The 24,046-nt window shown below is 52.6% G+C and overlaps 9 protein-coding genes across 9 annotated transcripts; 4 read left to right on the top strand and 5 right to left on the bottom strand.

Annotated features, from left to right (window-relative positions):
- Nucleotides 1–1,052: 1,052 nt before the first annotated feature.
- Nucleotides 1,053–2,158, bottom strand: DSM5745_00378 (NmrA family NAD(P)-binding protein; the record flags this gene model as incomplete). The annotated part of the gene is made up of 2 exons (XM_026742394.1): nucleotides 1,053–1,467; nucleotides 1,515–2,158. The coding sequence occupies 2 exons, from the start codon at nucleotides 2,156–2,158 to the stop codon at nucleotides 1,053–1,055; spliced, it is 1,059 nt and encodes a 352-aa protein (XP_026608239.1).
- A 2,029-nt stretch (nucleotides 2,159–4,187) lies between these two features.
- Nucleotides 4,188–5,966, bottom strand: DSM5745_00379 (putative lysophospholipase; the record flags this gene model as incomplete). Its single annotated transcript, XM_026742395.1, has 3 exons — nucleotides 4,188–4,523; nucleotides 4,572–4,936; nucleotides 4,985–5,966. The coding sequence occupies 3 exons, from the start codon at nucleotides 5,964–5,966 to the stop codon at nucleotides 4,188–4,190; spliced, it is 1,683 nt and encodes a 560-aa protein (XP_026608240.1).
- A 1,749-nt stretch (nucleotides 5,967–7,715) lies between these two features.
- Nucleotides 7,716–8,952, top strand: DSM5745_00380 (histone chaperone napB; the record flags this gene model as incomplete). Its single annotated transcript, XM_026742396.1, has 3 exons — nucleotides 7,716–7,836; nucleotides 7,954–8,787; nucleotides 8,837–8,952. 3 exons carry the CDS (start codon nucleotides 7,716–7,718, stop codon nucleotides 8,950–8,952), a joined length of 1,071 nt encoding a protein of 356 aa, XP_026608241.1.
- A 37-nt stretch (nucleotides 8,953–8,989) lies between these two features.
- On the bottom strand, nucleotides 8,990–9,843 carry DSM5745_00381 (SNARE domain protein; the record flags this gene model as incomplete). The annotated part of the gene is made up of 3 exons (XM_026742397.1): nucleotides 8,990–9,066; nucleotides 9,130–9,755; nucleotides 9,809–9,843. 3 exons carry the CDS (start codon nucleotides 9,841–9,843, stop codon nucleotides 8,990–8,992), a joined length of 738 nt encoding a protein of 245 aa, XP_026608242.1.
- A 382-nt stretch (nucleotides 9,844–10,225) lies between these two features.
- DSM5745_00382 (LCCL domain-containing protein) lies at nucleotides 10,226–12,337 on the bottom strand (the record flags this gene model as incomplete). Its single annotated transcript, XM_026742398.1, has 2 exons — nucleotides 10,226–11,828; nucleotides 11,877–12,337. The coding sequence occupies 2 exons, from the start codon at nucleotides 12,335–12,337 to the stop codon at nucleotides 10,226–10,228; spliced, it is 2,064 nt and encodes a 687-aa protein (XP_026608243.1).
- An 809-nt stretch (nucleotides 12,338–13,146) lies between these two features.
- On the top strand, nucleotides 13,147–15,027 carry DSM5745_00383 (putative aromatic amino acid aminotransferase; the record flags this gene model as incomplete). The annotated part of the gene is made up of 3 exons (XM_026742399.1): nucleotides 13,147–13,276; nucleotides 13,333–13,903; nucleotides 13,953–15,027. The coding sequence occupies 3 exons, from the start codon at nucleotides 13,147–13,149 to the stop codon at nucleotides 15,025–15,027; spliced, it is 1,776 nt and encodes a 591-aa protein (XP_026608244.1).
- A 444-nt stretch (nucleotides 15,028–15,471) lies between these two features.
- On the top strand, nucleotides 15,472–16,479 carry DSM5745_00384 (IMPACT family protein; the record flags this gene model as incomplete). The annotated part of the gene is made up of 1 exon (XM_026742400.1): nucleotides 15,472–16,479. The coding sequence occupies one exon, from the start codon at nucleotides 15,472–15,474 to the stop codon at nucleotides 16,477–16,479; it is 1,008 nt and encodes a 335-aa protein (XP_026608245.1).
- A 1,083-nt stretch (nucleotides 16,480–17,562) lies between these two features.
- On the bottom strand, nucleotides 17,563–19,448 carry DSM5745_00385 (uncharacterized protein; the record flags this gene model as incomplete). Its single annotated transcript, XM_026742401.1, has 3 exons — nucleotides 17,563–19,224; nucleotides 19,278–19,373; nucleotides 19,428–19,448. 3 exons carry the CDS (start codon nucleotides 19,446–19,448, stop codon nucleotides 17,563–17,565), a joined length of 1,779 nt encoding a protein of 592 aa, XP_026608246.1.
- Nucleotides 19,449–22,464: 3,016 nt separating this feature from the next.
- On the top strand, nucleotides 22,465–23,841 carry DSM5745_00386 (lytic polysaccharide monooxygenase AA11 family protein; the record flags this gene model as incomplete). The annotated part of the gene is made up of 1 exon (XM_026742402.1): nucleotides 22,465–23,841. The coding sequence occupies one exon, from the start codon at nucleotides 22,465–22,467 to the stop codon at nucleotides 23,839–23,841; it is 1,377 nt and encodes a 458-aa protein (XP_026608247.1).
- Nucleotides 23,842–24,046: the final 205 nt, after the last annotated feature.

Below are 24,046 nucleotides of genomic sequence, written 5' to 3' on the forward strand. Positions count from 1 at the left end.
AGTCTGGGCTCAGCTAGTGGACCGACACTGATGCGCTGGGTGGTACTGCCTTAATCTTAAGGAAGGTCGCTATCATATTCCAGCCCGGTCCAGCGGTAGAAGTAGAAGTACACACCGATGCAACCCGAATGCTCGCTACAATGCAAAGCTAAGGAGAGCGAGACCAAAAAAGAAGAGAAGGGAGGAGAGAAGAGAAGAGAAGGGAGTATGGAAATAATGCATTAAATCCTCACTCAATCGACCAAACAGCCAGCCAGGGCAGCCACCAGGCCAGGCCAAGCCAAATCAGATGGATAAATGACGACGCCTAAAAGGTATAAATAGATAAAGCAAGTAAACCTGGTATGGTATCAGGCGAAAAAACTTTTTTGTCTCATGCTGCAAGATCGTAACTGCGTTTCAACATCATTCCGGGATCCGTCCTATCTACTACCAAACAGTAGGATAGTTGATCTCCGACTCCACCCGCCATGCATTGTGAGTAGAGAATGTTCGTTAGTCAAGCATTAAATAGGTGGTATTCTTTTTTTGTAGGTAGGTAAAGTGAGGGGCCCGAGGACTAGCCCAGGAACCGCGGACAGCCCCGGGTTCGGTAGTCGGGTAGATAGAGGAGGGTGGTTTCTCTGGTTTTGGTTTGATGATTGCTCGCTCCAAGTGAGGAAGATAGGATAGGTAGGTATAATAATAAACCCAAGCCAATTCGCCATTAATGCATGAGAGAAATTGCGCGATTTAAATGTCGTTTTGTGTCAGACGGAACTCAGGTGGTTTTCGTTGGATGTTGAAAGAGGATAAGGTAAGGGGACAAGGTGCGGTAGAATGCGACGGCTGGTAATGCAATCTCCCTATCGGGCCAATCGCATGAAGGCCCATACCAAAGCAGCGATAAAGAAATGACCGCAGCCCGTCGCTCACCGACTGAACTGAGCTGGGTGCCGTGTCACGAACTCGCAGCGCTTGGCTCGAGTCGACGTTTTCGCGGCGCACGGTCGTAGATAGATACTGCGGTCCGAATTCCCGATTGCGCTGCCGCTCGATTTTCGCTCCGTCTGTCACAGCATCCAGTCCAGCCCGTTGGCTTCTTCTTCGATGGGGAAGACCTCGCGCGCGTATTCTTCCATGTCTCGCCAGCCTGACCACAGCTTCCGGGCTTCGTCCGTAACACGCTGTGAGATTACCCCTCCAGGGCCCTGCATCATTCCGGCACCAGCGCCCTTGCCGTTGGCTGGGCCTAACCCCTTGGGAGATCCGGCGGCAGGACGGGAAAACTCGGGCAGAGGGTAGTAGGGGGCCCTGTACTGGCCAAAGACCACCTCGATGGCCTCGAGCTGTTCCCGGTACCCAACAGGGATGTTGACTTTGATCTCGACCTTGGGGACGTGAACGTACTTCACCCGGCGGTTAAGAGCGCGCGAAAAGGCCGCGCATACTTGCTCGGGAGACAGCGTTTCAAATGTGAGCGCAATCCTGCAACCGTCAGCAAGGTTGCAATCAGTGCCCAGACGGCAACCTACCGATGACCGTTCCACTTCTGAGGGCCGTCCTTGAAGATCTGCAGCAGCGCCGGACCAACGTCATGCTCCGCGTCAAGCCAGGGGAGAGGAATGTCCGGGTCAAAGGGCGCATGCCACTCGAACGTGCCGTCGGGCATGAGTTCCATCTGGAAGAGCGGGTACGGTAAGCTTGTGAAGTTGTTGTTGTAGATTCCTGTGTAGACGAAGGTTGAAGGCAGGCCGAGCTGGCGGACGTAGTTTTCCACGGTGAACTTGGGCGCCCACATGGGCACCGCCGGGTAGGGCCCGTAGAGCGAGTGATCTGGCATGCTGCTGTAGATGTAGTGCTGGATGGTGCCGGCGCGTTTGGCGGCGTCGGCAAGGTCCTTGCCAATGGCAATCTCGTCGCCGGCTTGCGAGGTGGTGTTGATGAAGGCGAGGTTCGCGCCCTCGAAGAGCGTGTCCATCAGCGGGACATTATTTAACAGGGGGCCCTGGAATAATGTGACGTTTGGGATATCCTGGAGCTCTTCTGCGATGAGGCCTTTGAGCGAATGGACCTGCGCGCGCACATGGTGACCGACGGCCGCGGCGACGCGGATGAGCGAAGCAGCCTGGCGCCCCGTCGCGTTGACGACGGCAATTGTCTTCTTTGTCTGGGTCATTCGGACGGCTGGCTCTCTGTCCTCCCAATCCTCGCTTGTGTAGGACTGCGACAGTTGTAGAGCAAGAGTCGGGAAGATAAAGGGGGAAAAATCGAATAAATTATGCGGGGTAGCGGACGAGCGAAAGCAGGAGGAGAACCCGAGGACCCAATGGAGAAGGAGGGCTCGGATGGAATCTGGAGAAGGTCAGGTGGAATCCGCAGGGCTTTGACGCTTGAGCTAGTGACGATGGTCGCAAGAAAGTCGCTGAAAAGTCGGGCGTTGCAGAGAGCAGCAGTGGGGAAGCAGACGTGGTACAGTTGGGAGATAAAGGACGATAAGAGCTCACCTGGAGGAGGTACCGCAGTAGATATACGGTATAGGAGACTCGGGCTGAGAACGGGCGATGGTTCGAGAATGCCGCAATCGCGAAAACGGATGGTGCAAGGGAAGAAAGCAGAAAGCTTGGAAGCAGCAGCAGCAGCAGCAGCAGTTAGCAGGTGATATGATCTCCGGTCTGCCCAGTGCCTCCAAGGTGCGAGGGTTTTTGTTAGCTAAGGCCGCCGACTATGAATAATGGAATAGCAGCCCAGTTCCCCAAGTGGATATGCAATCCTGATTAAGATTCGCGGTTGAAAAATTTTCGAGTGCTTGACTTGATACTCTGGCTGGGCGTGGAGCAAAGTCTGGTTCTGAACGTCTGGTTCCGAGAGATCATACAAGCTGAGGTTCCGATCTTGTTCCGATACTGAGGTTATAGTCTTGTAGTGATAGTAGAATGGAGAAAGTGATACTAATATGGAGAGATCATGCTGATCTCTGCTGTGTCTTCCGATCTGTACTGTTCATACTACAGGAACTCTTCTGTAGTCTACCCTCAGATGTCGTGACTCTTCACTGACCCTGACCATCAGAGCACCTGAACTGAAGAATTCTCACCATAATGACGCCAGAGCAAGACAATCTGGAGTCTGGACCTTAGCCCAACGGGAAGATCGCACGCACGCCGACAAGCTGGCGGCCTTTGGGCCATTGGTTTCTTTTCTTTACGTAACACATGCTGGCCTAAGGCACAGCTGGATACTTGATGGATTCTAGGGGTTGACATCAGGTTAGGGGTTTTTTGATACATCCCGTATGATCTGCAGTGTGTTTTTGTATGCTGCCGGATAATTGTTGCGACATCTAGATAGCGATAGCGATAGTCGATACTGTTCATCACGGACGTCAATCATGCCATTGGCTAAACTGCATCAGGAAGCTCTAGTCGGGCGGATAAAAAGCAAAGACAAACACCCCCGGATATGACACAATCCCTGCAAACCTTGTCAGAGCTAAATACCAGAAGCAGAAGGTGAGATGAGAGAAAAAGCAACGTCCAACGACCGGCTGCAATCCCCATCCAGCAATCACATAAAAGGCCTCCCTTGTAGGCTTGTCCACAGCGCTGTCCACCTCAACCCACGTTGAAACTTGACTGAAAGCAAATGCCCCCGAACTCCATAGCGGCCAGCCAATCTGTGCCCCGCGGCTTTCCACGGTGTCGCCAAGCCTCTCCATAATGTGATTCTGGGGACCTTGACCGTCCCACCGCTAGTATGGTGCGCGTTTTTCAGTTTTCCATGTTGTTCTGTGGGAAATCTATCCTGTCTTATTTGATCGTGGATATTATGCATACCATAGGACAAGGACCTTGAGGATGAAGCTATGAAGACTGAAGATAGTAGAGTCGAGCAATTCAAGGCGGGGTGATCTCCTGACAGAAAGTTGGAGGGATGGGTTGCGGAGAGGACAAGCATCTCCGCGGAGAACCAACGATGGGAGTTCGGCTCGCTTTCCGTGCTGAGGTCATCCGGTCCGTCAGTGCTCGGTTCCCCTGCCGGTCAGACCCCGATCCCTACCTGGCTCTGTACCAGTCCTGTCCCCTTGCTTCCTGTCTTGCGAGGATACCCTATCTATCTATACAACCAAAGCACAAGGTTATACCTCCATCGGTGTACACATATGGTGTAGTCTATGCGATGCATTATGTATGTATGTAGAAACGAGGTCAGGGCGCAGATCCCGCCATCGGCCAGTGCGACGACCCCGCGCGGTACTCATCCTCTTCGATCTCCTCCATCTCTCTGTCGCTGACTTCACGTGGCCCAATCCCGGCCAGCCCCCAGGTCGCAGGCCGCCGTCGCGCGAGGAGCTGTGCTGCCGTCCGCTCGTCAGAGTGCAGATGCGCTCCCGACTTGCGCAACAGCAGCACGTGTTCTGACAGCCCGGCGTTAGCCGCCAGGAAGAGCGGGGTGCGTCCGTTGCGGTTGCGTAGATGTACCGACCCGCCCTGAAGCAGCAGGAACCGAAGGATGTCGACTGACGGTGATGTCGCTGCCAGATGCTACGTGGTGTCAGCGCTGCTTGGAAGAAAGAAACGAAGGAAACCTACCACTGGAGTGTTTCCGGAGTAGTCTGCATCGTTCAGCAGCCAATGATGCTCACTCTTGATGAGTTCCTCAACACGAGCAAGGTCCCCTTGCGCGATGGCGTACCCTAGGACAGTAAGCGCCTGAACGCGCTCGGGCAGAGCTCCATCGGGATGACGGAAGACTGGTTGCGACGACTCGGTCAGCTCGCCACGCAGGGAGACGGACATCTTGTTCGCCACGAGCTGGGGTGTCGACCCGGGGAGCGCAAGCAGGTAAGCAAGCTTGGTCAGTGCGGCTTCGGTGGTCATGTCCAATCCCGCGACGACGCCGGCCTTGGAGAGACTCATGCCAGTGGCGTACACCGGGCTGACACTACCGGTCAGACCTACTCAAGTCAGTAACTCGATCGACTCCTCACGCCATGGGTGCTCACATTGTGTGATATTGACAATGACAATTCCTCGAGCGATCGCGTCAGCGAATACCTTGGTCATCGCATTGTCCTGACCGTGAGGCGCATTTCCAGCGCCGAATGTTTCCAGAACCAATCCACGCAGGCCCTCCAATTTCAACACGGCATCCACCATCTCCGGCTTGATACCCGGGAAGATACGGAGACAGGCGACATGTGTAGTGTCTAGGTTGGTCTGGATGCTAAAGTGCTCGAGGCTCTTCGGCCGGTTCACAATCTCCCAGTTGACGTTTGTACGCATTGACGTCGTCACAGCCAGCGGTGCCGAGTTGGGTGAGTTGAACGCATTGAAATCGCTGGCCGATACCTTGGTGGACCGGTTGCCTCGAAAGAGCTTGTTGTCAAAGTACAGACAGACCTCCGGAATCATGAAGTGGCCAGCCACAACCAATGACCCGAGCAGGTTATCTGTAGCGTCGCTTTGCAGCTGCAGCATCGGAGCTTGGGATCCCGTGAGGATCACCGGCTTTCCGAGGTTCTGCAGCATGAAGCTCAGTGCGGAGCAGGTGTATGCTAGACTGTCCGTACCGTGAAGCACGACGAAACCATCGAAAAGTGTGTAGTTTCGCTCGATGGTCCGTGCAATCTCCGCCCAACCTTTGGCGTCGATAGAACTGCTATCGAGGAGCTCATCGAATTCAAAGACGGTGTACCTCACCCGCCGGCCATACGCTGTCAGCGGAGTCCGCAGACTTGGATGGGCTTTGATCTCTCTAGAGCCGTTAATCACAACGTCCATCATAGTGGAGTTGGACCTATCATTGAATGAAGGCACCGGAGCCAGGCATTGCTCCTGGAAGTTTCGCGCAGGCACCAAGCCGGCTGGCGACGGTTGCATACAGATGGTACCTCCAGTCATGATGAGCAGCACCCGTGATTCAGGAACTGGGGGTTCCATCTGGCCTTCGGCCAATTCTGGGATGACATCGTCGGCGGCGACCATGTTGGCGATAGGTTACAGTAGACCACTGCGACAGACGAGTAGCAAGATCAAAAGATCTCAAAGCGACCAGCAAAGCAATCCTCGAGTGACTTGCAAGTTGATCCCAAGAATAGCACAAATAAGGTATCGCGATGGGTCCAGGGCTGAAAATCTTTCCGGCACCTCAGACGTAGTCTAGATCAGTCGCGATAAGAACCTGGACCGGACGGTATCGGATCGCGGGGTTGACGTCGTCTTTTCCTCCCTTTGAGGATGAAGGTAGCCTTCAAGGACAGTTCTTTATCGTCTTATGCCTCCTCGTGACGTTGAGAAACTTTTCAGCAGCGGTCTATTACGTACGGAATGCGCTTTCTGTGGATGCCGGCAAGGAGATCCTGGAGCCACTCCGTGTTAGTGTACCGCTGCGAGATTTTTGTCCGCCACTCTTTCCTTACCAAGTTTCTAAGACAAGGACAACGTCCGTGCCTGACGTCCGAAGTCGGCATCGCAGCATCATTTAGACTTCAAGGAATCAGGGCGCAGAAGAGTCTAGATGGCCAAGTCAAGTCACGCATTGGGTTGGCCTACTAACGAAACAGGGCGTAGCTCAATCACCATGAGACAAAAATTGAGACTCGACCAATATATTGACCTCGGGCTGACTTCGGGAACAAATAGCGAGATTCAGACGCTTGAGGCGCTTCAGATGGCTCAAATTTAAATGCTGGTCCGGTTTGGTGAGGAATCCTGGTGGTCAAAATAATGTGGTGGGAAAGAAAGCTTCTAGGGAAAACACAAAGCCAAATAGGTATTGATGGTCTCGTGATGTCCAACCCCATATCATTGTCCTTCCCTCGCGTTTGGTATATATACTCCGAGAGATTTTATAGGTCTATCGCTTGTTATATGGAGGAACGCCTCGCATCCAGCAGTAGCTTAACTGCTCGCCACAATAATATTAGCGCATTGCACACAGTCTTCTCAGGTACGGAATGGCAGCGATATTTAGACTGCAACGTTTAATACATATGCCTCGTCCTCGTATCCTTAAACTAATAATACCGCTCTTAATTCTATATCGAGGTTCTTATAAGGGCTTTCTTGAGCCTTCTCCTGTGGAAAGCACGCAGATATATATATATGGAGGTTCTCAGGTTATTGACCCGATGAGACAACCATTGTACATTAGGAAAGCACATACAAAGGATTTTGAATAGGTATAGACAATTTACTTGTCTGGGAGTCTAAAAACATTGCATTAAAGATAGGATGGTCGAACCTTGGAAGCAGGGCAGTTCAACCTATATACTCTTGAGCCAGCATACTTAAGGGTCACCTGTTTTCTTAACCATCTCATGGCAAATTCAGAGGCAGTTAGGCTATAGAGACATGCAGACCACTATCACATGCTTCTTTACATGTAAACCCATCCCTCGCCGCCTTAACCCAAACGCTTTCATTAAAGCAGCGCGCTCATCTGCTCTTGGCGCCCAAAACGGGAAAAGAGTGACGAAACCACGGCAGCTCCGTCGGAGTTAAGTTTCTCAGGCGACGCGGGAACCTGGAGGCGCAATTAAACAATTTTCCAGTCGGTGTCGCAGAGCTCAGATTTTTCGTCTCCTCCCCGGCCCCTGATTAGTGATTGCTTATCTCACTGTCTCACTGACAAGGATTTATCTTCTGGATTTGTTTTTTCTCTACTTCTCATCGATTGCTTTTCCATTCCTACCAATACCCATCCGTACCAAACGCGTTCAGATAAGCCTCACCATGTCGAACGACCAGCAGATTGATCTCGCGGACCGCATCTCCGAGCCTGTTATGCCTCAGGAGGTTGCGCGGGACATTGCTGTTTTGGAGCAGCAGTTCATTCGCGCGGAGGTTGAGCAGTGTAAGTACCTTGTGTTCTAATCGTTGATTGGCGCATCGCATCGCGAGCGCCATGCTATCTGTTACTCTGATCTATGCAATTAAACTACTATACATGCTAACATGAACTGAACAACAGTGCGCCGTAACATCCTCGACTTCCGTCCCCTGTATGAGAAGCGCGCTAAGATCATCGCGCACCCCGAGGTGCAGAGCAACTTCTGGGTTCGCGTGCTGTCAAACGCGTCCGGTGAGATCGATCAGTACATCACGCCCGCCGATGCGGCGATCCTCGGTTCCGCCCTGAAGGACCTGAAGGTCGAGCGATTCGAGGTCAACGAGAAGGGCGAGGGCGAGCCGCGCAGCATCCGCCTCACATTCGAGTTCCTGACCGGCGATGAGAACCCGTTTTTCGAGAATGAGAAGCTGGTCAAGGAGCTGTACTGGCGGAAGCAGGTTTTCACCACCGCTAGTGGCAAGAAGAGCACCTGGGACGGTCTTGTGTCCGACCCCGTGCGCATCAACTGGAAGAAGGATATGGATGTCACCAAGGGTCTGCTAGATGCCACGTGCGACCTGTTCGAGGCGGAGAAGAAGGGTGGCTCCCGTCGGGACCTGCCCGAGTTCAAGAAGCTCCAGGACAAGCTCGTCGAGGTGGAGGCTCTTGAGGTCGATGAAGAGGAGGAGGAGAACGACGATGAGGATCCTTTGGGACAGCCCTCGGGCCAGAGCTTCTTCAACTTCTTCGGTTACCGTGGAGGCGACGTGACCGCCGAACAGTCTGCGACGGCGACCCAAGAGGAGGAAGAGCGACTCGAAAAGTCCCTCAAGGGCGAGAAGGTTGAGTATGACGAGGCCGACGATGACGAGGATGTGGATGATGACTTCGATGAGATCGAAGCCTTCCCCGAGGGAGGTCAACTGGCCATTGCGCTCGCCGAAGATCTCTGGCCCAACGCGCTGAAATACTATAGTAAGAATATCCGATCTCTCCCCCAGGGTCACGACTAACCCATCCAAAGCTCAATCATTCGAAGAAATGCCTGATGATTTCGACATGGACGAGCTCGACGATGAGGATGACGAGGAGGAAGAAGAAGACGAAGAGTCCCACCCCCGCAAGAAGACCAAGGTCTAATCGCGCCAAAAAGTATCCAACAAACAACCGGTCCCATCTATAGGGCGATGACTAGTATTAATAACAGAACGAGGACGAAAATAAGGAGCCCGATGCAGAACGACGACATCGTATCTAATTCTTTAGTTAGCAGACCACCACTTAACGCAGACTGAATAATGCAATGATAATACCCACCTTCATTCTTCCTGATGATATGCTTCAACCTCGACATCCCATTCTGTAGTTTCCCCCCAACCCGATCAGCGAGTGTATCAATCTCCCCAATCATAACCGCCTGCTCCTCCAGCTCCCTCCCCATATCATCCGCTTGCTGTCTCAGGTTCCCGACCGTCCGGAACACCCCATCCAGCTGCTCATCCTGTTCATGCATAAGCTCCATCTGCCGCTGCTGCTCCATCTCCGCATAGTAATCATCCCCATGGCCATCGGCATCGTGGTCGTCAAAATCCGCTGGATTTGGGAGCCCGGAGCCCGTAGCTCTCGCATCGGCATGGTCGGCATGTGTAATGACCTTCACCAGCTCCGCCCTCATCTCCTCGATTTCATTTCCCACATCGTCGACGAGCTTGCGCCGCCGCGAAACCTCTTCGATCTCGAGGCCGAAGCGGTAGGGATCTTGCTCGACTGCTCGGACACTCTCGACTAGGTCGTCTAGATCGGCTGTGAGGTCTGTGAGGGTTGTTTCGAGCTCGGAGCGTGCTTGTTGAAGCTCAGGGTTTGAGGGGGACTTTGCGAGAGAGCGGATGCGGAGGTAGGATGAGAACAAGGGCCTTGTTGTTCCAAGTGTCGAAAGCACGTCGCTGTTGCTGGATATTAGCTAATGCGGCCGGCTGATGGGACGTTGGGTGCTTACGCTTGGACTTGGATAAAGGGGTCTGCGTGGTCCATCGTTGCTGCTGTCGGAGATCTGTTATACAATGGTCATAACAAGGAGTTCATAGGTTTAGAATCTGAAAGCGGACGATGTAGATGCGATAGAAAGCTTGCGGCCTGTTGATGCTACGTAATGGGAAGGGGTGGGCGGTGAGTGCGGCCATCCGGCTATCGAAACCGATCTATACAGGCTCCGGAGCACTACACTTGATTTGCTGTCTATACGTTGATCTGATACTAGATTTTGAAACGCAAGGAAGGGTAATCTTATTCGTAACTCATAACATGCAAATCCAACATATCGATCGTATCCAACCCAATCACGCTGGGCATAGGTATAAGATCTCTAACTAGTACACAGTACTTCCAATAAAGATGGTCGCAAAGATAGATAAATCTATGTCTTCGGTTGCGGGGGAGAAATCCACTCCCCGTCTTCGAGCCAAATTCCGGGGCCGCCGTACGTCCCCGCTTGTGCGCCTTTCAAAAATGAAAAGCGGAAGAAGAGGTCTTCAGGTTTGCCATTGTCGCTAAGATCGATCTGTTGCGTCTCCACTTCTGAAGATGAGTAGGCGTCACCGTCAATGGTGGACATATGCTTTAGGTCAAGGCCGGAGTGGCCACGGCGATGCCAGGTGAACTCCCCGTCTGGATCCTCATCCACGTAGCCACGCCAGCGCTCGACGTCGTTGACCAGCACCGAGACTCCATCTACGCCTAGCTTGTTCATGCGTTCCTTTTCCCAGAGAGAGAAGGTGATGTTGCCATTGCCGTGATAAAGCTCACCGGAGTCCTTACCAGGGAGGGATATGGTAACGCTGCTGTTGTCGATGTTGGGCCAAGTGGCTCCCCACCAACCGTGTGATCCGCCAGCTCCGGGGGCTAGTTCGCCCAGCGCCGCGGGCGTTTCGATGATCGAAGCAAAGCCCCACCGAGCAATGCCATTGATAAAGAGCCCAAGTAGCAATCCCTGGTAAACCAATGACGGTCGAGTGGGGAAGGCCGTTCCATACATCAACAGGATCGCAAGGATGTAGTGGTGAATGCGAAGGCGGAGCCCTGGAAGTGGCAGCAGAATCAAAAGAATGAGTGCCATAGTCCCGTATACCTTGAGATAATGGGGCATCAAACCGCCCATGCGGATGTGGTGAGCCTGGGTCACAATAATGCAGATTATGGTGGGGATAACCAGAGCTAGCGCGAGCTTTGCGCCAGGTTGTTGCTGAATATCATGTGGGGTCAGACGCTCAAGAGGAATCAATCTTGCGAAAGTGTAGTTGTTGAGGCCGCCAAAGAATGCAGGTGGCAAAAAGAGAAATGTCTTGCTGAACTGGTAGATAGATGGCGACAGCGGGGCCAGAAGTGGCCGTGCACAGTACCTGTACAGGACATAGGCCACGAATGACGCGGGAAGGAGGCGTGCGACAAAGACGGACATGAGGGCAGCCAGCTGAGCCCTAGGTGGTGGATCGGATACTAAACCAACTTGACTGAAAAGCATGAAGAACGTGCTGAAAAATAGTACTGCAGGAGACGAGCAGAAGAGCCACAAAAGAGCGAGCGCGCCGATAGTGATGCCTAGTAGAGGCCATCGCGGATCTTGCGGGCAAGTGGCATCTGATGACGGCTGGACAAAGCTGAAAGTCTTTGGAAATGTTGATGGAAAGCCGATAGACTTGATGCCATTCTGCTTTGACGCGTGAAATGAATGCGCTACCCCTTCTAACCGGGCGACACCACAGCCTCCGTCATTGTCAATGACTCCTGCATGGATAGCGGCTTGACAGATGAAACTGTCAGCCCGATATACGCCATGCTCGTCGGATCCTGATTGGGGGCCTCCAATGACAAGACCCCTGTAGCTGACTGTTTCATTCCCGACGGTATAGGGTTCAAGCATCTTCGCGTCTCGGCAGTTGGCAGGGCATCGGAAGGCGGTCGCTTCGCCCGTGAATGGGCGGCAGTCGTTCCCGTTGAGTCCGCATCCATTTCCAGACGACCTGAAGTCTTCATTAGCACTGTGGGAATTGACCTTAAGATAGACATACCAGAAGGTAGTCGAGCATGATAGTGTGATAGGCCGCCCATAGCCTTCAATGTAACCCGCAGAACGAGAGTGTAGGAAAAGGATGGTCCACGGCAGGAACCATGCAAAGTATAGGAGCAAAAGGAGGGTTATCTTATGCTTGCGCTTCGGAAAGAACTTGTCTAGATAGCGGGCTGGCAGTTCTTGAACATGCGGGAATAGCGGCGCCAACAAAAGCGGGTATGGCGGGTCTGGACCCTTGACGAAATCCGCTGTCGCGCGAGCTGCTTTTCGAATCGGTAAAGGAACCCAACCCCAGCGAAAAGACTTGGAGGACTCCCGTAGCCAGACGGGGAGGACGGTAGGGCCGGTGTCTACATCGCGGAGCAGATCGGCTGCGTCGGGATCGTCGGATTGGTCTTCAACCTCGACCGCAGGAGGTACATATACCCGAGAGCCATCACTCGGACCTTCCCCAAGCATTCTGAGGTGTAAACAGGGGCAGCCGATGAAAGAGCGTAGGAGAGCGATGATAAAGATCCGGTAGCGCGAGCGGCGGGCTTGTCGGCTGGTCTAGAACAGACCCTTTCAACCAGCGGAAAGGCCTATCCTAGCGTCGAAAAGAACGTAGTCAATACGAACTCGCGGCAACGGGCTAACGATAGCGGATTCGATAAAGATAGTGAGACAAAAAGGAATGAGCGATGGATGAAGGAGGGAGACGAGGAGCAGAGATCAGCTGCGAAGGGTGGCGCCTGGCACAGAGCGTGATTATGTCATTCGGCCAACTCATCCCGAGCCAGTCCGGAGGGCGAAACATGATTTGATGGGATTGCTGGTAAGAAAAGTAAATATAAAAAGTCTATAAAATTCATATAACCTTTGATCTGCAAAAACGTGGGCAGGAAATCGTTCAGGTCCAGCATGAGTGGGGAGATTTTCCGTACGTACTTTGGTTCGCAGCTGGCTGTCATATTAAAAGCTCTCCAACGGCTATCCGACCTTCGAGTCCACATCATTCTGCTCTAGCCCTCGAGCACTATGCTCCATAGTTCATACCCTGCCTTCCTTTGATATCATGATGAGGGCCACAATCAGCCCCGCATTCTCCTTGTCCTTGTTGATAAGCTCAATGGGTCTGGCTAGCGAGATTGTACCATTGGCTGTGGAAATGAGCCGTCGATTGGTTCCAGTCGCTTATCAAGCAAGTTGGAGATAACAATCCTGCCTGCCGTTATATCTCGAAGCCAGAGAAGACTGTGGTGACAACAGCTATTCAGGCATCATTCACAATGGCTTCCTTGTCATCCCCATTGGACTTGTCCCATCATTTCAGCGTCACAACCAAGCGCCGTGCTCCGAGTGCCGTTAAAGACTTTTACAAGTATTTTGTGATCCCCGGCATCGCCAATCTTACTGGTGGTATGTCGTAATCTCACGTTGACGGGGTCCAGTGCTTACCTGTGTGGTATCTGTAGGAATGCCACATGCTTCTTATTTTCCATATGATACTCTAGAAGCGTCTGTCGCCCATCCTCAGCGATTTCCGACTGTACCGGGTGGAAAGAAGGCCAAAGGCTCCGAATCGAGCGAAAGGATAGTCGTGCCTAAAGAATCCCAGAGCGCGGCTCCGAAGAAGATTGATATCACAACAGCCTTGCAATATGGCACCGCTGAGGGTCTTCCCCCTCTGGCGGGTTTTGTCAACCAGTTTGTTCGCGAGCATCTTCACCCGAACGTTCCGTACGCTGGCGGTCCTGGCACCCTTCTGACCACGGGCGCTACTGACGGCTTCTCCAAGGCGATCGAAGCTTTTACTGAAGTATGGAATCCTGACCGTGACGGGGTAGATTCGCGTCAGGGTCTTCTCTGCGAGGAATTTGTGTATATGAACGCTATCCAGACCGTCACGCCAAGGGGGCCGAACATCGTCACGGTAGCTATCGACGCCGAGGGTATGTTGCCACACGGCCCGGGAGGATTGAACGAAGTTTTGGAGAACTGGGACTACCGCAGAGGACGTCGTCCGCATCTACTATACACCATCACGTAAGTTATTCACTAGAAATAATTGTTCGTTGACTAATTGTCCGTCAAGCATCGGTCAGAACCCGACCGGAGGCACATTGTCTGTCGAACGCCGCAAGCAGATATACGCGATCTGCCAGAAGTACGACGTGATAATTGTTGAAGATGACCCGTACTGGAACCTGCAGTATCCGTCAGCCCAGGAGCTGCAAGCACAATATCGCAAGACGCCAGTTAACCCAACTTTGTCAAAGCGTAATTACAACGCGGGGAAAAAGTCTTCTGGGTACGAGTTTCTTGACTCCCTAGTACCGTCGTACTTGTCCGTCGACACCGACGGCCGAGTGGTTCGCTTGGACACCTTCTCCAAGACCATTGCTCCGGGATGCCGTCTTGGGTGGATGACGGCACAGCCAGCTGTTATCGAACGGCTGTCGCGGATCGCAGAGTCATCGACTCAAGCACCATCCGGCTTCGTTCAGGCCATGGTCGCTGAACTGATTCTCGGCCAGCAACTGGACGACAAATCCACAGCTTCTCAGAAACACAGCGGCACCGAGAAAGCCTGGCAAATGGATGGTTGGGTCCGCTGGCTCGAAGGTCTGCGAGCAGGGTACGAACATCGCATGCAGCAGATGTGCAGTGGTCTGGAGGAGGGTAAATACGTTGCCATCGGCACCGAAAGACCGGACGAATTCACATCGAGCGAAAATAACGAAGACTCCTGGGAGGTCTTGGATAAAGTTCAGATGTACGACTTCGCGTGGCCCACTGGCGGTATGTTTGTCTGGGTCAAGGTGAACTACGAGAGCCACCCCTTGCACCAGAAGTATGGAACTGCAAGGCTGGCCAAAGCGCTATGGGTACACTTCACACAAAAGCCGCATCTTTGTCTTCTTGGCCCAGGCACAATGTTCTCGCCAACAGAAGAGGTGCGAGCTCGCGGGCTCCGATATTTCCGGCTGTGCTTTGCTGCAATGCCTGCAGACGATGTCGCCCCGATCACTCGACGATTAGTCGATGGCTTCAGTGCTTTCTGGCAGAGAAAAAACCTTGATGGGCTTGAAGACCCTGAGAGTACAGCGCAAGCCATGGAACGGTTGCAGATGGAACCTTCTGTTAACTTTCTGGGAATGGGCTGTTGAGTAGATTGGATGTTTAGCGTTGGATTATTCTGCATAGAGCAATATGGACCGCTATCATGAGGAAACGATGAACATATAACTGGATAGTCTTGGAATATCTATCAGAATGCGATTTGGATTCGATTTTACTGAAATGAGAGGGTGTTTCTCACCGTACATTAGGTCGTACGGGGTTTATGCCAGAGTTAATCCTTAGTAAGCACGAGCACACGGTGTGCACTCTCGGCATTATGCACTGCGGGGGAGTAAATCTCCAACTCCTCCAACTTCTCGAACTCATCAGCAACTCACCATCACAATAGACACCTTCAAGAGCACTCTATTGACGTAACATAGCTCTTAGTCTACGGAACGCCCTAGCATAAATTGGGTTACGCAATTTAGCCTCAATAGGGTGCTACTGAAGGTGTCCAAGCTGAGCTCAACCGGACTCAGCCCACCAATATGTCCAACCTCAATGTCGCGAACACGGACCTCGCGGAAGAGATTGAAGCCATAAACGCCATTTACGAACCCGATACAATCACAATCTCAAGCACATCTCCGTCCTCCGCCGCCTCAACACTAGACCTAGGAGCCTCGACCTCGAACACTACGACAGCAGCAACAACAGTCAAACTCCAAATCCCGAACCACGCGCACTTATCCTTCCTCCTTGCATTCGAAACGAACTACCCAGATACACCGCCGAAGATACTAGGGACCGCATCGACGGCCGCGCGCGGGGAGGGGAAAATCGCTGTCGACGTGCTGGAGGATATACTAGGGCGCACGTACCAGCCCGGCGCGGTGTGTCTTTTCGATGTTATAAACGAGGCGACAGAGGTCTTTGAGGAGTTACGCATTGGAGGAGCTGCCGATGACACGAATGGCGCGAATGCAAGTACGAACGCGAACACAGAAGACCCGTCCGACAGCGTGGACGATCTAAGTGCAAACGCCGCCTCCCTCACATTACACGAGAGCTTGGGCCTCTCTGAACCCCCGCCCTGGATTATATCGGACGTGATTACCGAGAAGAAATCTGTTTTCGTGGGACGCGCGGCACATGTTACGAGTTTGGATCAGGCGAAGGCGTACCTGGACTACTTGCTAGCGAGCGACAAGAAAGTTGCGTCTGCGACGCATAATATCAGCGCGTGGCGGATCAAGCAGCAGAACAAAGCGTCTAAAGAAGGAGGGAAGGGGTCATCTAGCGAGATGATAATCCAAGACTGCGATGACGACGGCGAGACGGCTGCGGGCGGACGACTGCTCCATCTCATGCAGCTGATGGATGTGTGGGACGTTGTCGTTGTTGTGACGAGGTGGTATGGCGGTGTTTTGCTGGGCCCGGATCGATTTAGGATTATCAATGCTGCTGGGAGAGATGCCTTGGTGAAGGGTGGATTTGGGAAGGAGAAGGAAAATCAAGCTGGTGGTGAGAAGGGCAAGAAGAAGGGGAAGAAGTGAGCGCCTGGTCAACCTGGTCTGAGACCCAGAGTACAGCAAGGCTGCTCCCTCTTCTGGAGGGCAAGTCAAGCTTCTTCCTAGCCGCGCAACGCGATGGTCTGAGAAACGGAGAGCCCGAGAACAGCCCTCACGGGGGATCTGGCAGCCTAGCATGGTGCGACTGCCAGCGTCCGGTCGATTGTCAAACCAAGCTTAGGCTCACTTGACAGCGGCTCGAGGGAGCTGAGAATGAGACCTCCGTCGTTCGCTCGGCCGTGTCAGGCTCTCAAATTAGCGAGATGCATCAATACGGACGAATCGCGGGCTCGGAGTCAAGGGACCACGAACTCGTCACGCTGACATCGTCAAAACGATACCATTTCTCTCAGTCTGTGTCGCGAAGATAAAGATATACGGAACGACCAAACCTCGAAGAGGCAGCATTCGAAGCGGAGCCCGTCTCGCCGTCGCATATCTGGATGCCTGAAGTAGTTCGAGGTCGAGTCAACACCGTTCAATTCGATAACATGGTTTACCTAGACTACATTAATAGAATAAAGTTCGCCCGCCGAGTTTCACCATATTTATGCTCGGCATCGCCGCGCCACACAGACCACTTCGCAAAGAAGGACCCGAAACGCATTATCTAGTTTACCCTCCTCGAGTGGCTCAAGCGTCTACTTGCCATTATTGGCATCAGCTGATTTAGAGCAAATGCAACGCTACGTTACATGATCGTCAGGGACAGTGGGCTGCTGACTGTATCAATCCAACCGATTTCACCATCGCTTACTTTCTTCAAAGTTGTGTAGCGTCGTACGGTCCGGCCTAGACTAGGGATCAGAAACACTGTGCGCCCAGGGATAATCCTGTAAGAGAAGGACAGCCAATAGACTGTGTTTTGCTTACGGATCTGAAGGTGAGGGTTGGTATCCCTCCTGTCAGCATTTCGGAACGAGTTTCTGCCTGGAACCCTATGTTCCACAGGCGCTTATATCTAGCTTCAGATTCTATATGTGGTTATGTACATGACCGCTGACAATGTTCTAGAAACAGCAATATATACCGACGTGTAAACTAGGCAGGAAGAGATCATTTTCATGGTCAATGGTACGGAATCCCCAACCGCAAAGGCGTAACATAGCCCGCCTCACCAAAGACAGCTTTAACCCCCTTATAATCATCGACCTCACCAATCTGGACCCTTTTCTCACCGAGTAGATTGGCCCGCTCGTCCGCGTCGAGCGGATCGTATTCTCGCCCCGTTAGGGATAAGTAGGGGTTATTATACGTCAGGCCAGCGACCGGATCAAACATATTCGGCGCCATCGTCTTCATCCGAACGCAGACCCCTGCGACTCCCACTGCAACGAGAATGACAGTGGATACAATGAGGATGACTACCCAGGTGTACTCAGGGCGCCAGACCTCCGTGTAAGTCGTCAAGGTGGCATTAGATGAAGCGCCAACGAACGGGGCCAAGTCGTTGACCAATTGCCAAAGCTTCGCTGGTGGGTTCCACGCTGACCGATTATGAGACGTGTACTCGGATTCGTTGGTGACAGCCAAAAGCCCCTGGGCAGGTATATGGGGAGGCCCGTATACGCTTAGATTGGTTGGTAGGTCGCCTGCGAAGGCGGTTGGGGCCATTATGGCCTGCATGCCGGTGTTTAAGAGGATAGAAGCCCTAATTGCGAGGAGATCGGGGTCTATTTGAGAGATATTCACCTCCCGAGGGGCACCATTCAGGCCGGATTGCATGGGAAAGGCGCGGGAGTCGTTGAAGAATAGGAGCGAGGAGGTCGAGCCCCAATTTACCTCTCTTGCTAACTCTTCGGAATTGGCGTCAGTCATTAATTCCAGGAGAATGGATCCCCAATAGTCGAAGATGGTGTAGTCCTTAGGGCGGCGATCTGTGGTTGAAGAGCGTATCTTGGTAGCAGCACAACTCCCATTCACGCATTCGATCGAAACTTCCACCATTTTCTGGGTTACTTGACTCGTTGCCACCGTGGTTCCATCGCCGATACTAGAGTTAAATCTTAGGGTACGTGGCTGGGTGTAATTCGGTGTATTCGGATCGACCCCTTCTTTCTCTAAAAGAGGAAGCCCAAGGAACCTCTGGGAACGAATCAGAAATCCATTCTGGGATGTGGTCTCATAGCAGTCGGTACAATCTACTGTCATCCCAGTGAGCTGGTCGTGAAAATTGGATCTCTGGTGCATAGAGGCTGTCGATAACTCGACATATGTCGTCTCAACAGTGAAGTTGACGTCGCCTTTCTTTTTGAGCTCCGTCAAGCCCACAATGGGCATCCCGAACAGGGACGTGAACGCCTCCACCTCAGGCGCCTCTTGAACCGGCATCCAGCCATTCAAATCAACTTGTGAGGCATTTCCAGTTTCAAGGCGAGGTATTTTCACATTTCCCCACTGGTCAACCGGACCAGTTTTGATCGCAATGCTCTGCATCAAACTAGCGAGGTAAATATCGCGCATGGTTCGAGGCCAGCTGCCATCGTTGTAAACAGTGATGCCCTGGTAGACGAACATATTTCCCAAAGGGCCGTTGTCCAAATAACGAAGTTCAGTGTGGGTAGTCTCAGTTATGTTGGTTTTATACATTAGTCGAATAGCGCTTTGACCTCCGAGAGGTGACATGACCCATAAGACTAACAGACCCCATACAAGGATTGAGGCAGGCATGCTGACGAGATGAAGGATGGGGTCCGCTGTAGCGTTGGTATTCATGAGAGCCCATAATGTCTGTTGGAAATTAGAATAGAGAAAGCACACGATTCGGGATAGAGAGCACCCACCGACATGCGGACAGATCTTTGAGCGCAAAATCGGCCAATGCTTTTCAGAGAGCGCGATAGCAAGGCCGCGAAGAGGATAGGATATATAGTAGGGCCCTAAATGCACGTAATTAGATGACGTTGTGCTGTTAAGATTCTGTATATGCATACTAATCTCATGGCCTGCTCCATAGCGGAACCCAGGCTATCGCCTGTCGGCCTGTCTCTTATACATAGAGCCACGAGTGCGAGTGCTATTTGGTAATCAACAATTGAGCCTCAGCAGTAATAAAAACTAGAGAATAGAGACATACCTATGAAGCACAAGGCGACCAAACAGAGGAACCCTTCGAAGACAAGCGCTACTATGGACCCTGCTGGCTGCCTCAATGTCTTGCCAGAGTTACTAGATAAGTCAACAGAGATTTTGTTGGAAAATATCGCTTTAAATGGAGCTTCAGGCCGTAGGGTAGTCGACCATAGATTCGAATTGTTGCGGATTGTTTGAGACGCGCCCCTGGATGGTCTTTGATCTGCATTTTCAGCCATCGTGTGAATGCGACGAGTAGCTTCGACAGAGTGACATCCACAGCCATGGGCCTCAATCCAACCTTAAATAACACATAGCACGATCGGCCGCCTTGCAGGAGCCAGTAGCTTGACAAAGAGCAGCTGCATAGTATGAGATGGTGAGGCTGGGCGGCGGTTAAAGACAGACAAGAGTCCTCAACGCCCAATCGCATTCGAGGGCGATAGTGTAGTTACCGCCGACATTTCTGCAGCAGGGATCATGACAGCCGAAGAAATGGCAGAGTTCAAGCTCTTGCAAAAAGCAAACATATACAGAGCCAGGTATAAGCATAGGGCAGTGTTCTCTCTTTGTTGGGCGATGTTTGGATGAAATGTCCGGAAGTTGAACATAGAAAGGTACGATGTGTCCGGAGTAAGGTTGGCTGTAACCGCTGCTCCTTCCGGTGTGTAGTGGAACTGCCTGGCAGGGAATGAGCCTATGGAATTGCACGCTGTCCTACCTTTGTCCCACAATTCCTACACCGTGCGTTGTGGTAGGCCCAAGCTCGTCAAAAGCCCGATGCCTACCGCGCTTGATGCAACCAAAAATACATATCCATCGTGGCAATGGTATGGACGCGGGGATCTTTCTACCTGAAACGCGAAGTCCACCAAAGATGTCGCTTATGCCTGGTCGAAATCCCGACTTCTGCGAGTAATGCTTCTAGCGATCGGTGATTCGGCTCATGCCATGTTCCGTGCAGCACAATTGAGACGACATACTGTATGTACTAGTATGGGGTTTCTGAGAACTATATGATGTGTCATTTCAGACAATTGAACCGGTTCCCAGATTTCGGGAAATGAGGTATAGATGCGGAGAGGCCAATTCATCGGAGTCCTCCGCAAATTGGATTCAGGCACAAGCTCGAGGTTTAGGACAAGGTTTACTTTGCCGCCCTTTTGGCTCGATATCCTATCTTAGGTCGCCCGAGACCTGACAGCAAAGACTCCAGTGTGATGAATATGCTGGCGGTCATCAATGAATGTTTGCGAAGCGTCATTGAGTCGATGGCGGTAAAAAGTTCATGTGGGCTGGCCTCGTTCGCCACACACTGACACAGGCACACACAAAGAGTCAAAGACCCGCAAAATCGATTGCGGTTTCATCTGCCGAGGCGAGGGGCTAAGTCACCTTGTCAGCCACATCGGATCGGAGGAAATCGAGATTGACTCCTGATATGGAGTAGTACTTCGTATATCGTCGACGGAACTTGAGTAGAATACTATTCTCTCGGCAGTCGGCACCCAGAAGAACCCCTGGGATATTGAGTATACACGCTCAAGAAACCGTCGTCTCTATACGGAGTTCTCTGTTCACTGGCCCGAAATTATTGACAGAGAGCCCACCAGCATGAAACAAAAGGGTTCCCCGTCTGAGAAATGTGATGCCTTGAGATGGAAGGAGGCCATGTCAAGTGGCTGCGACTTTTGCGGGGATCGTCTCAACGTCCCCATGCCTACTGCTCGGTACCGAAGCGAACTGCCTGCCAGAGAGTTTGGGCCTCATGAACCCACCATTGAAGGCTTTGAAGCTGCTTGGAAATGGCAAGCTCTGATCACGTAGGGTACCGAGGTCGCTAGTACGCTACCAGAGTTGTTGAAGCTCCTTCATATCATTGCAGACCCATCATTATGGATGTCCTCGGATGATGAGCGAATCCAGTGCAAGTAGACCTCGCGATTTATCTAGTACTCGGAGTAGTAGTGGGCTTGATAATCTCGCTTCGCGAAAGTTTAGTTGAAAGAAATATAGCCAGCCATGGACGCGAATGTGACGGCTGACCGACGGTGCCTGGCGAACGTAACACAGGAGCTGTGGTTACTGGTCTCAAGATTCAGAGCAGGCCGCGCAAAGTTTGTCGCCTCCTTCAGGAGAAATCAAGAGCTGGATGTGCACTTCGGGGAGCTGATTGGAGACAGATCAGCCGTTGGATGGGCCAATCTGGTGTTGAACGTGGGATGCTGACCCGAGTCCCTGGAGCCCAAGGCCTGATGGTGCGGCAGCCCAGCCGGAGAATTACAACTCGTCATACGGCTTGATACGTAGCTGCTGCACTGCAGGGACCCTGTCTTTACCGCAGCTTTACCATACGAGCCTTTCCTGGTTGGTCGAGATTCTTCAGGCGGTTGAGGGGCTAGTGCCCAAAGCGGACTAGCGGATATCAAATGTGGTCGAATAGAACTGAGATGCTCCTCTGCTGCTCTTTGACCGACGCAAACTCCCCATGACCTGCAGTGGACCGCAAATGTGGACTGTTTCATCTTTGCCGAGATGTATCCAGTCCGGATGCAACTCAGGGTCCCTGATGGCTACAACCCTCCACCTCGAAGCGCTGAGGTCGGTTGCGATCTTGGTCTGTGTGCCAGCGAGGGCAGCGAGATGCATATAAGAATCCCCTGGATGCCAGTGCTGTGTTATCCTTTCCTCCTCTCCATCACGCTGGTCCGTTCTAGTCCTTCTTCCTTGAGCTTGTTCGACAGTTACTCAGGCTAGTTCCTGTTACATTCCTTTAAGACACCTTTGGTGCATTTCACTCGTCTATCTATACATTCTGTTCGTCTGGTACGGTCAGAATACACACTCCTTCAACTGTCGAACAGTTTTCATTTACCCAACTCCTCCAATCTACTCAAGATGTTCGCCAAATCCCTTGCGGCTGCTGCCATCTTCGGCTTCTCCCTTGTCAACGCTCATATGATCATGACCAACCCCGTCCCCTACAGCAAGGATTCTTTGAACAATTCGCCTATCTTGGCAGATGGAAGCGACTTTCCTTGCAAGAATCCTGGTTACACCGTCTCCACGGAAAACCACTTGACGAAGGGCCAGCCCTTCAACATCGAGTTCCAAGGCAGTGCTACCCACGGTGGTGGCTCTTGCCAGATCAGTATCACCTCGGACCGAGCCCCTACAAAGGACACAAAGTGGAGCGTCATCCAGTCAATTGAGGGTGGCTGCATGGATGAAAGCGAAGGCAACAGTAACCAGGCCGGTGGTGCAGGCATGAAAGCTGCATTCTCGCCCAGCATCACCATTCCCGATGATTTCGAGGACGGCCAGTATACTCTTGCCTGGACTTGGATCAACCGCATTGGAAACCGTGAATTCTACATGAACTGTGCCCCTGTTACTCTGAGTGGAGGTTCTTCTGCGAAGAGATCGGAGGTGGCTACTGTCGAGAAGCGTGCCGGAGATTACCCTGATATGTTCATTGCCAACATCAACGGCTGCAAGACCAAGGAGAACTACTCCCCACGCTTCCCTAACCCCGGATCGAACGTTGAATCTTTCAACGAGGCACACCTAATCGGAGCGGACGAGGATGTCTGCGACGGGGGATCATCACCGACCTGGGGAGACGCTGGCTTCAGCGACGGCACTAGCTCTGCGGAGCCTACCATGGAAGGTGACTCTTCCGGAGCGTCTACCACCCCAACAGCTCCCACCGATGCTGCTGCTCCCACCGATGCTGCTGCTCCCACCGATGCTGCTGCTCCCACCGATGCTGCTGCTCCCACCGATGCTGCTGCTCCCACCGATGCTGCTCCCACCGATGCTGCTCCTACCGAATGGGCTCCTACCACTGTCGCCACTACGCCTGCAGTTAGCATCGGAGGAGCCGTCGCGGTCCCCGACTTCACCGGTGCACCCGCAGCTGCGCAGACCACTGAGCCCGTGGCCGTTGTCCCTACTCCTTCCTCGACCTTCCAGTCTGTTGCTGCACCAACCGCCGCACCGACCTCTTCGCCCAGTACTGGTTCCACCTCCACTACTGGTGCCCTTTCTGGCTCCTGCACCGACGAAGGCTCCTGGAACTGCATCGGAGGCTCATCCTTCCAGCGCTGCGCCAACGGAGCCTGGACGCCTACTCAGAACATGGCTGGCGGTACCGAGTGCACTCCCGGCCAGAACGTGAACTTCGCGGTCAAGGCTGTCAAGATCAACTCTCGCATGCAGAAGGAGAAGCGTTCCCGCCGACGCGCCCACGGCCACATCAACATCCACTCGTAAATGACAGTGTACTAGGTTTCATCCACTGGCTGGGTGGAACCTTGAACCTTCCCTTGCGCGCGCCTACATTCGTTTCCACTCAGTCACTACTGCTTATGCTGTGATGGACCCTCTTACCTTCGCTTCGTTTCATGCATTTACCAATTCTGGCGGACGGCGGCGGTTGTGTGATTTCCACTTGTCAGGTTGGATAAAATCTATATAT

Source organism: Aspergillus mulundensis (assembly GCF_003369625.1).
Source record: "Aspergillus mulundensis strain DSM 5745 chromosome Unknown scaffold_0, whole genome shotgun sequence".
Lineage (NCBI taxonomy): Eukaryota > Fungi > Ascomycota > Eurotiomycetes > Eurotiales > Aspergillaceae > Aspergillus > Aspergillus mulundensis.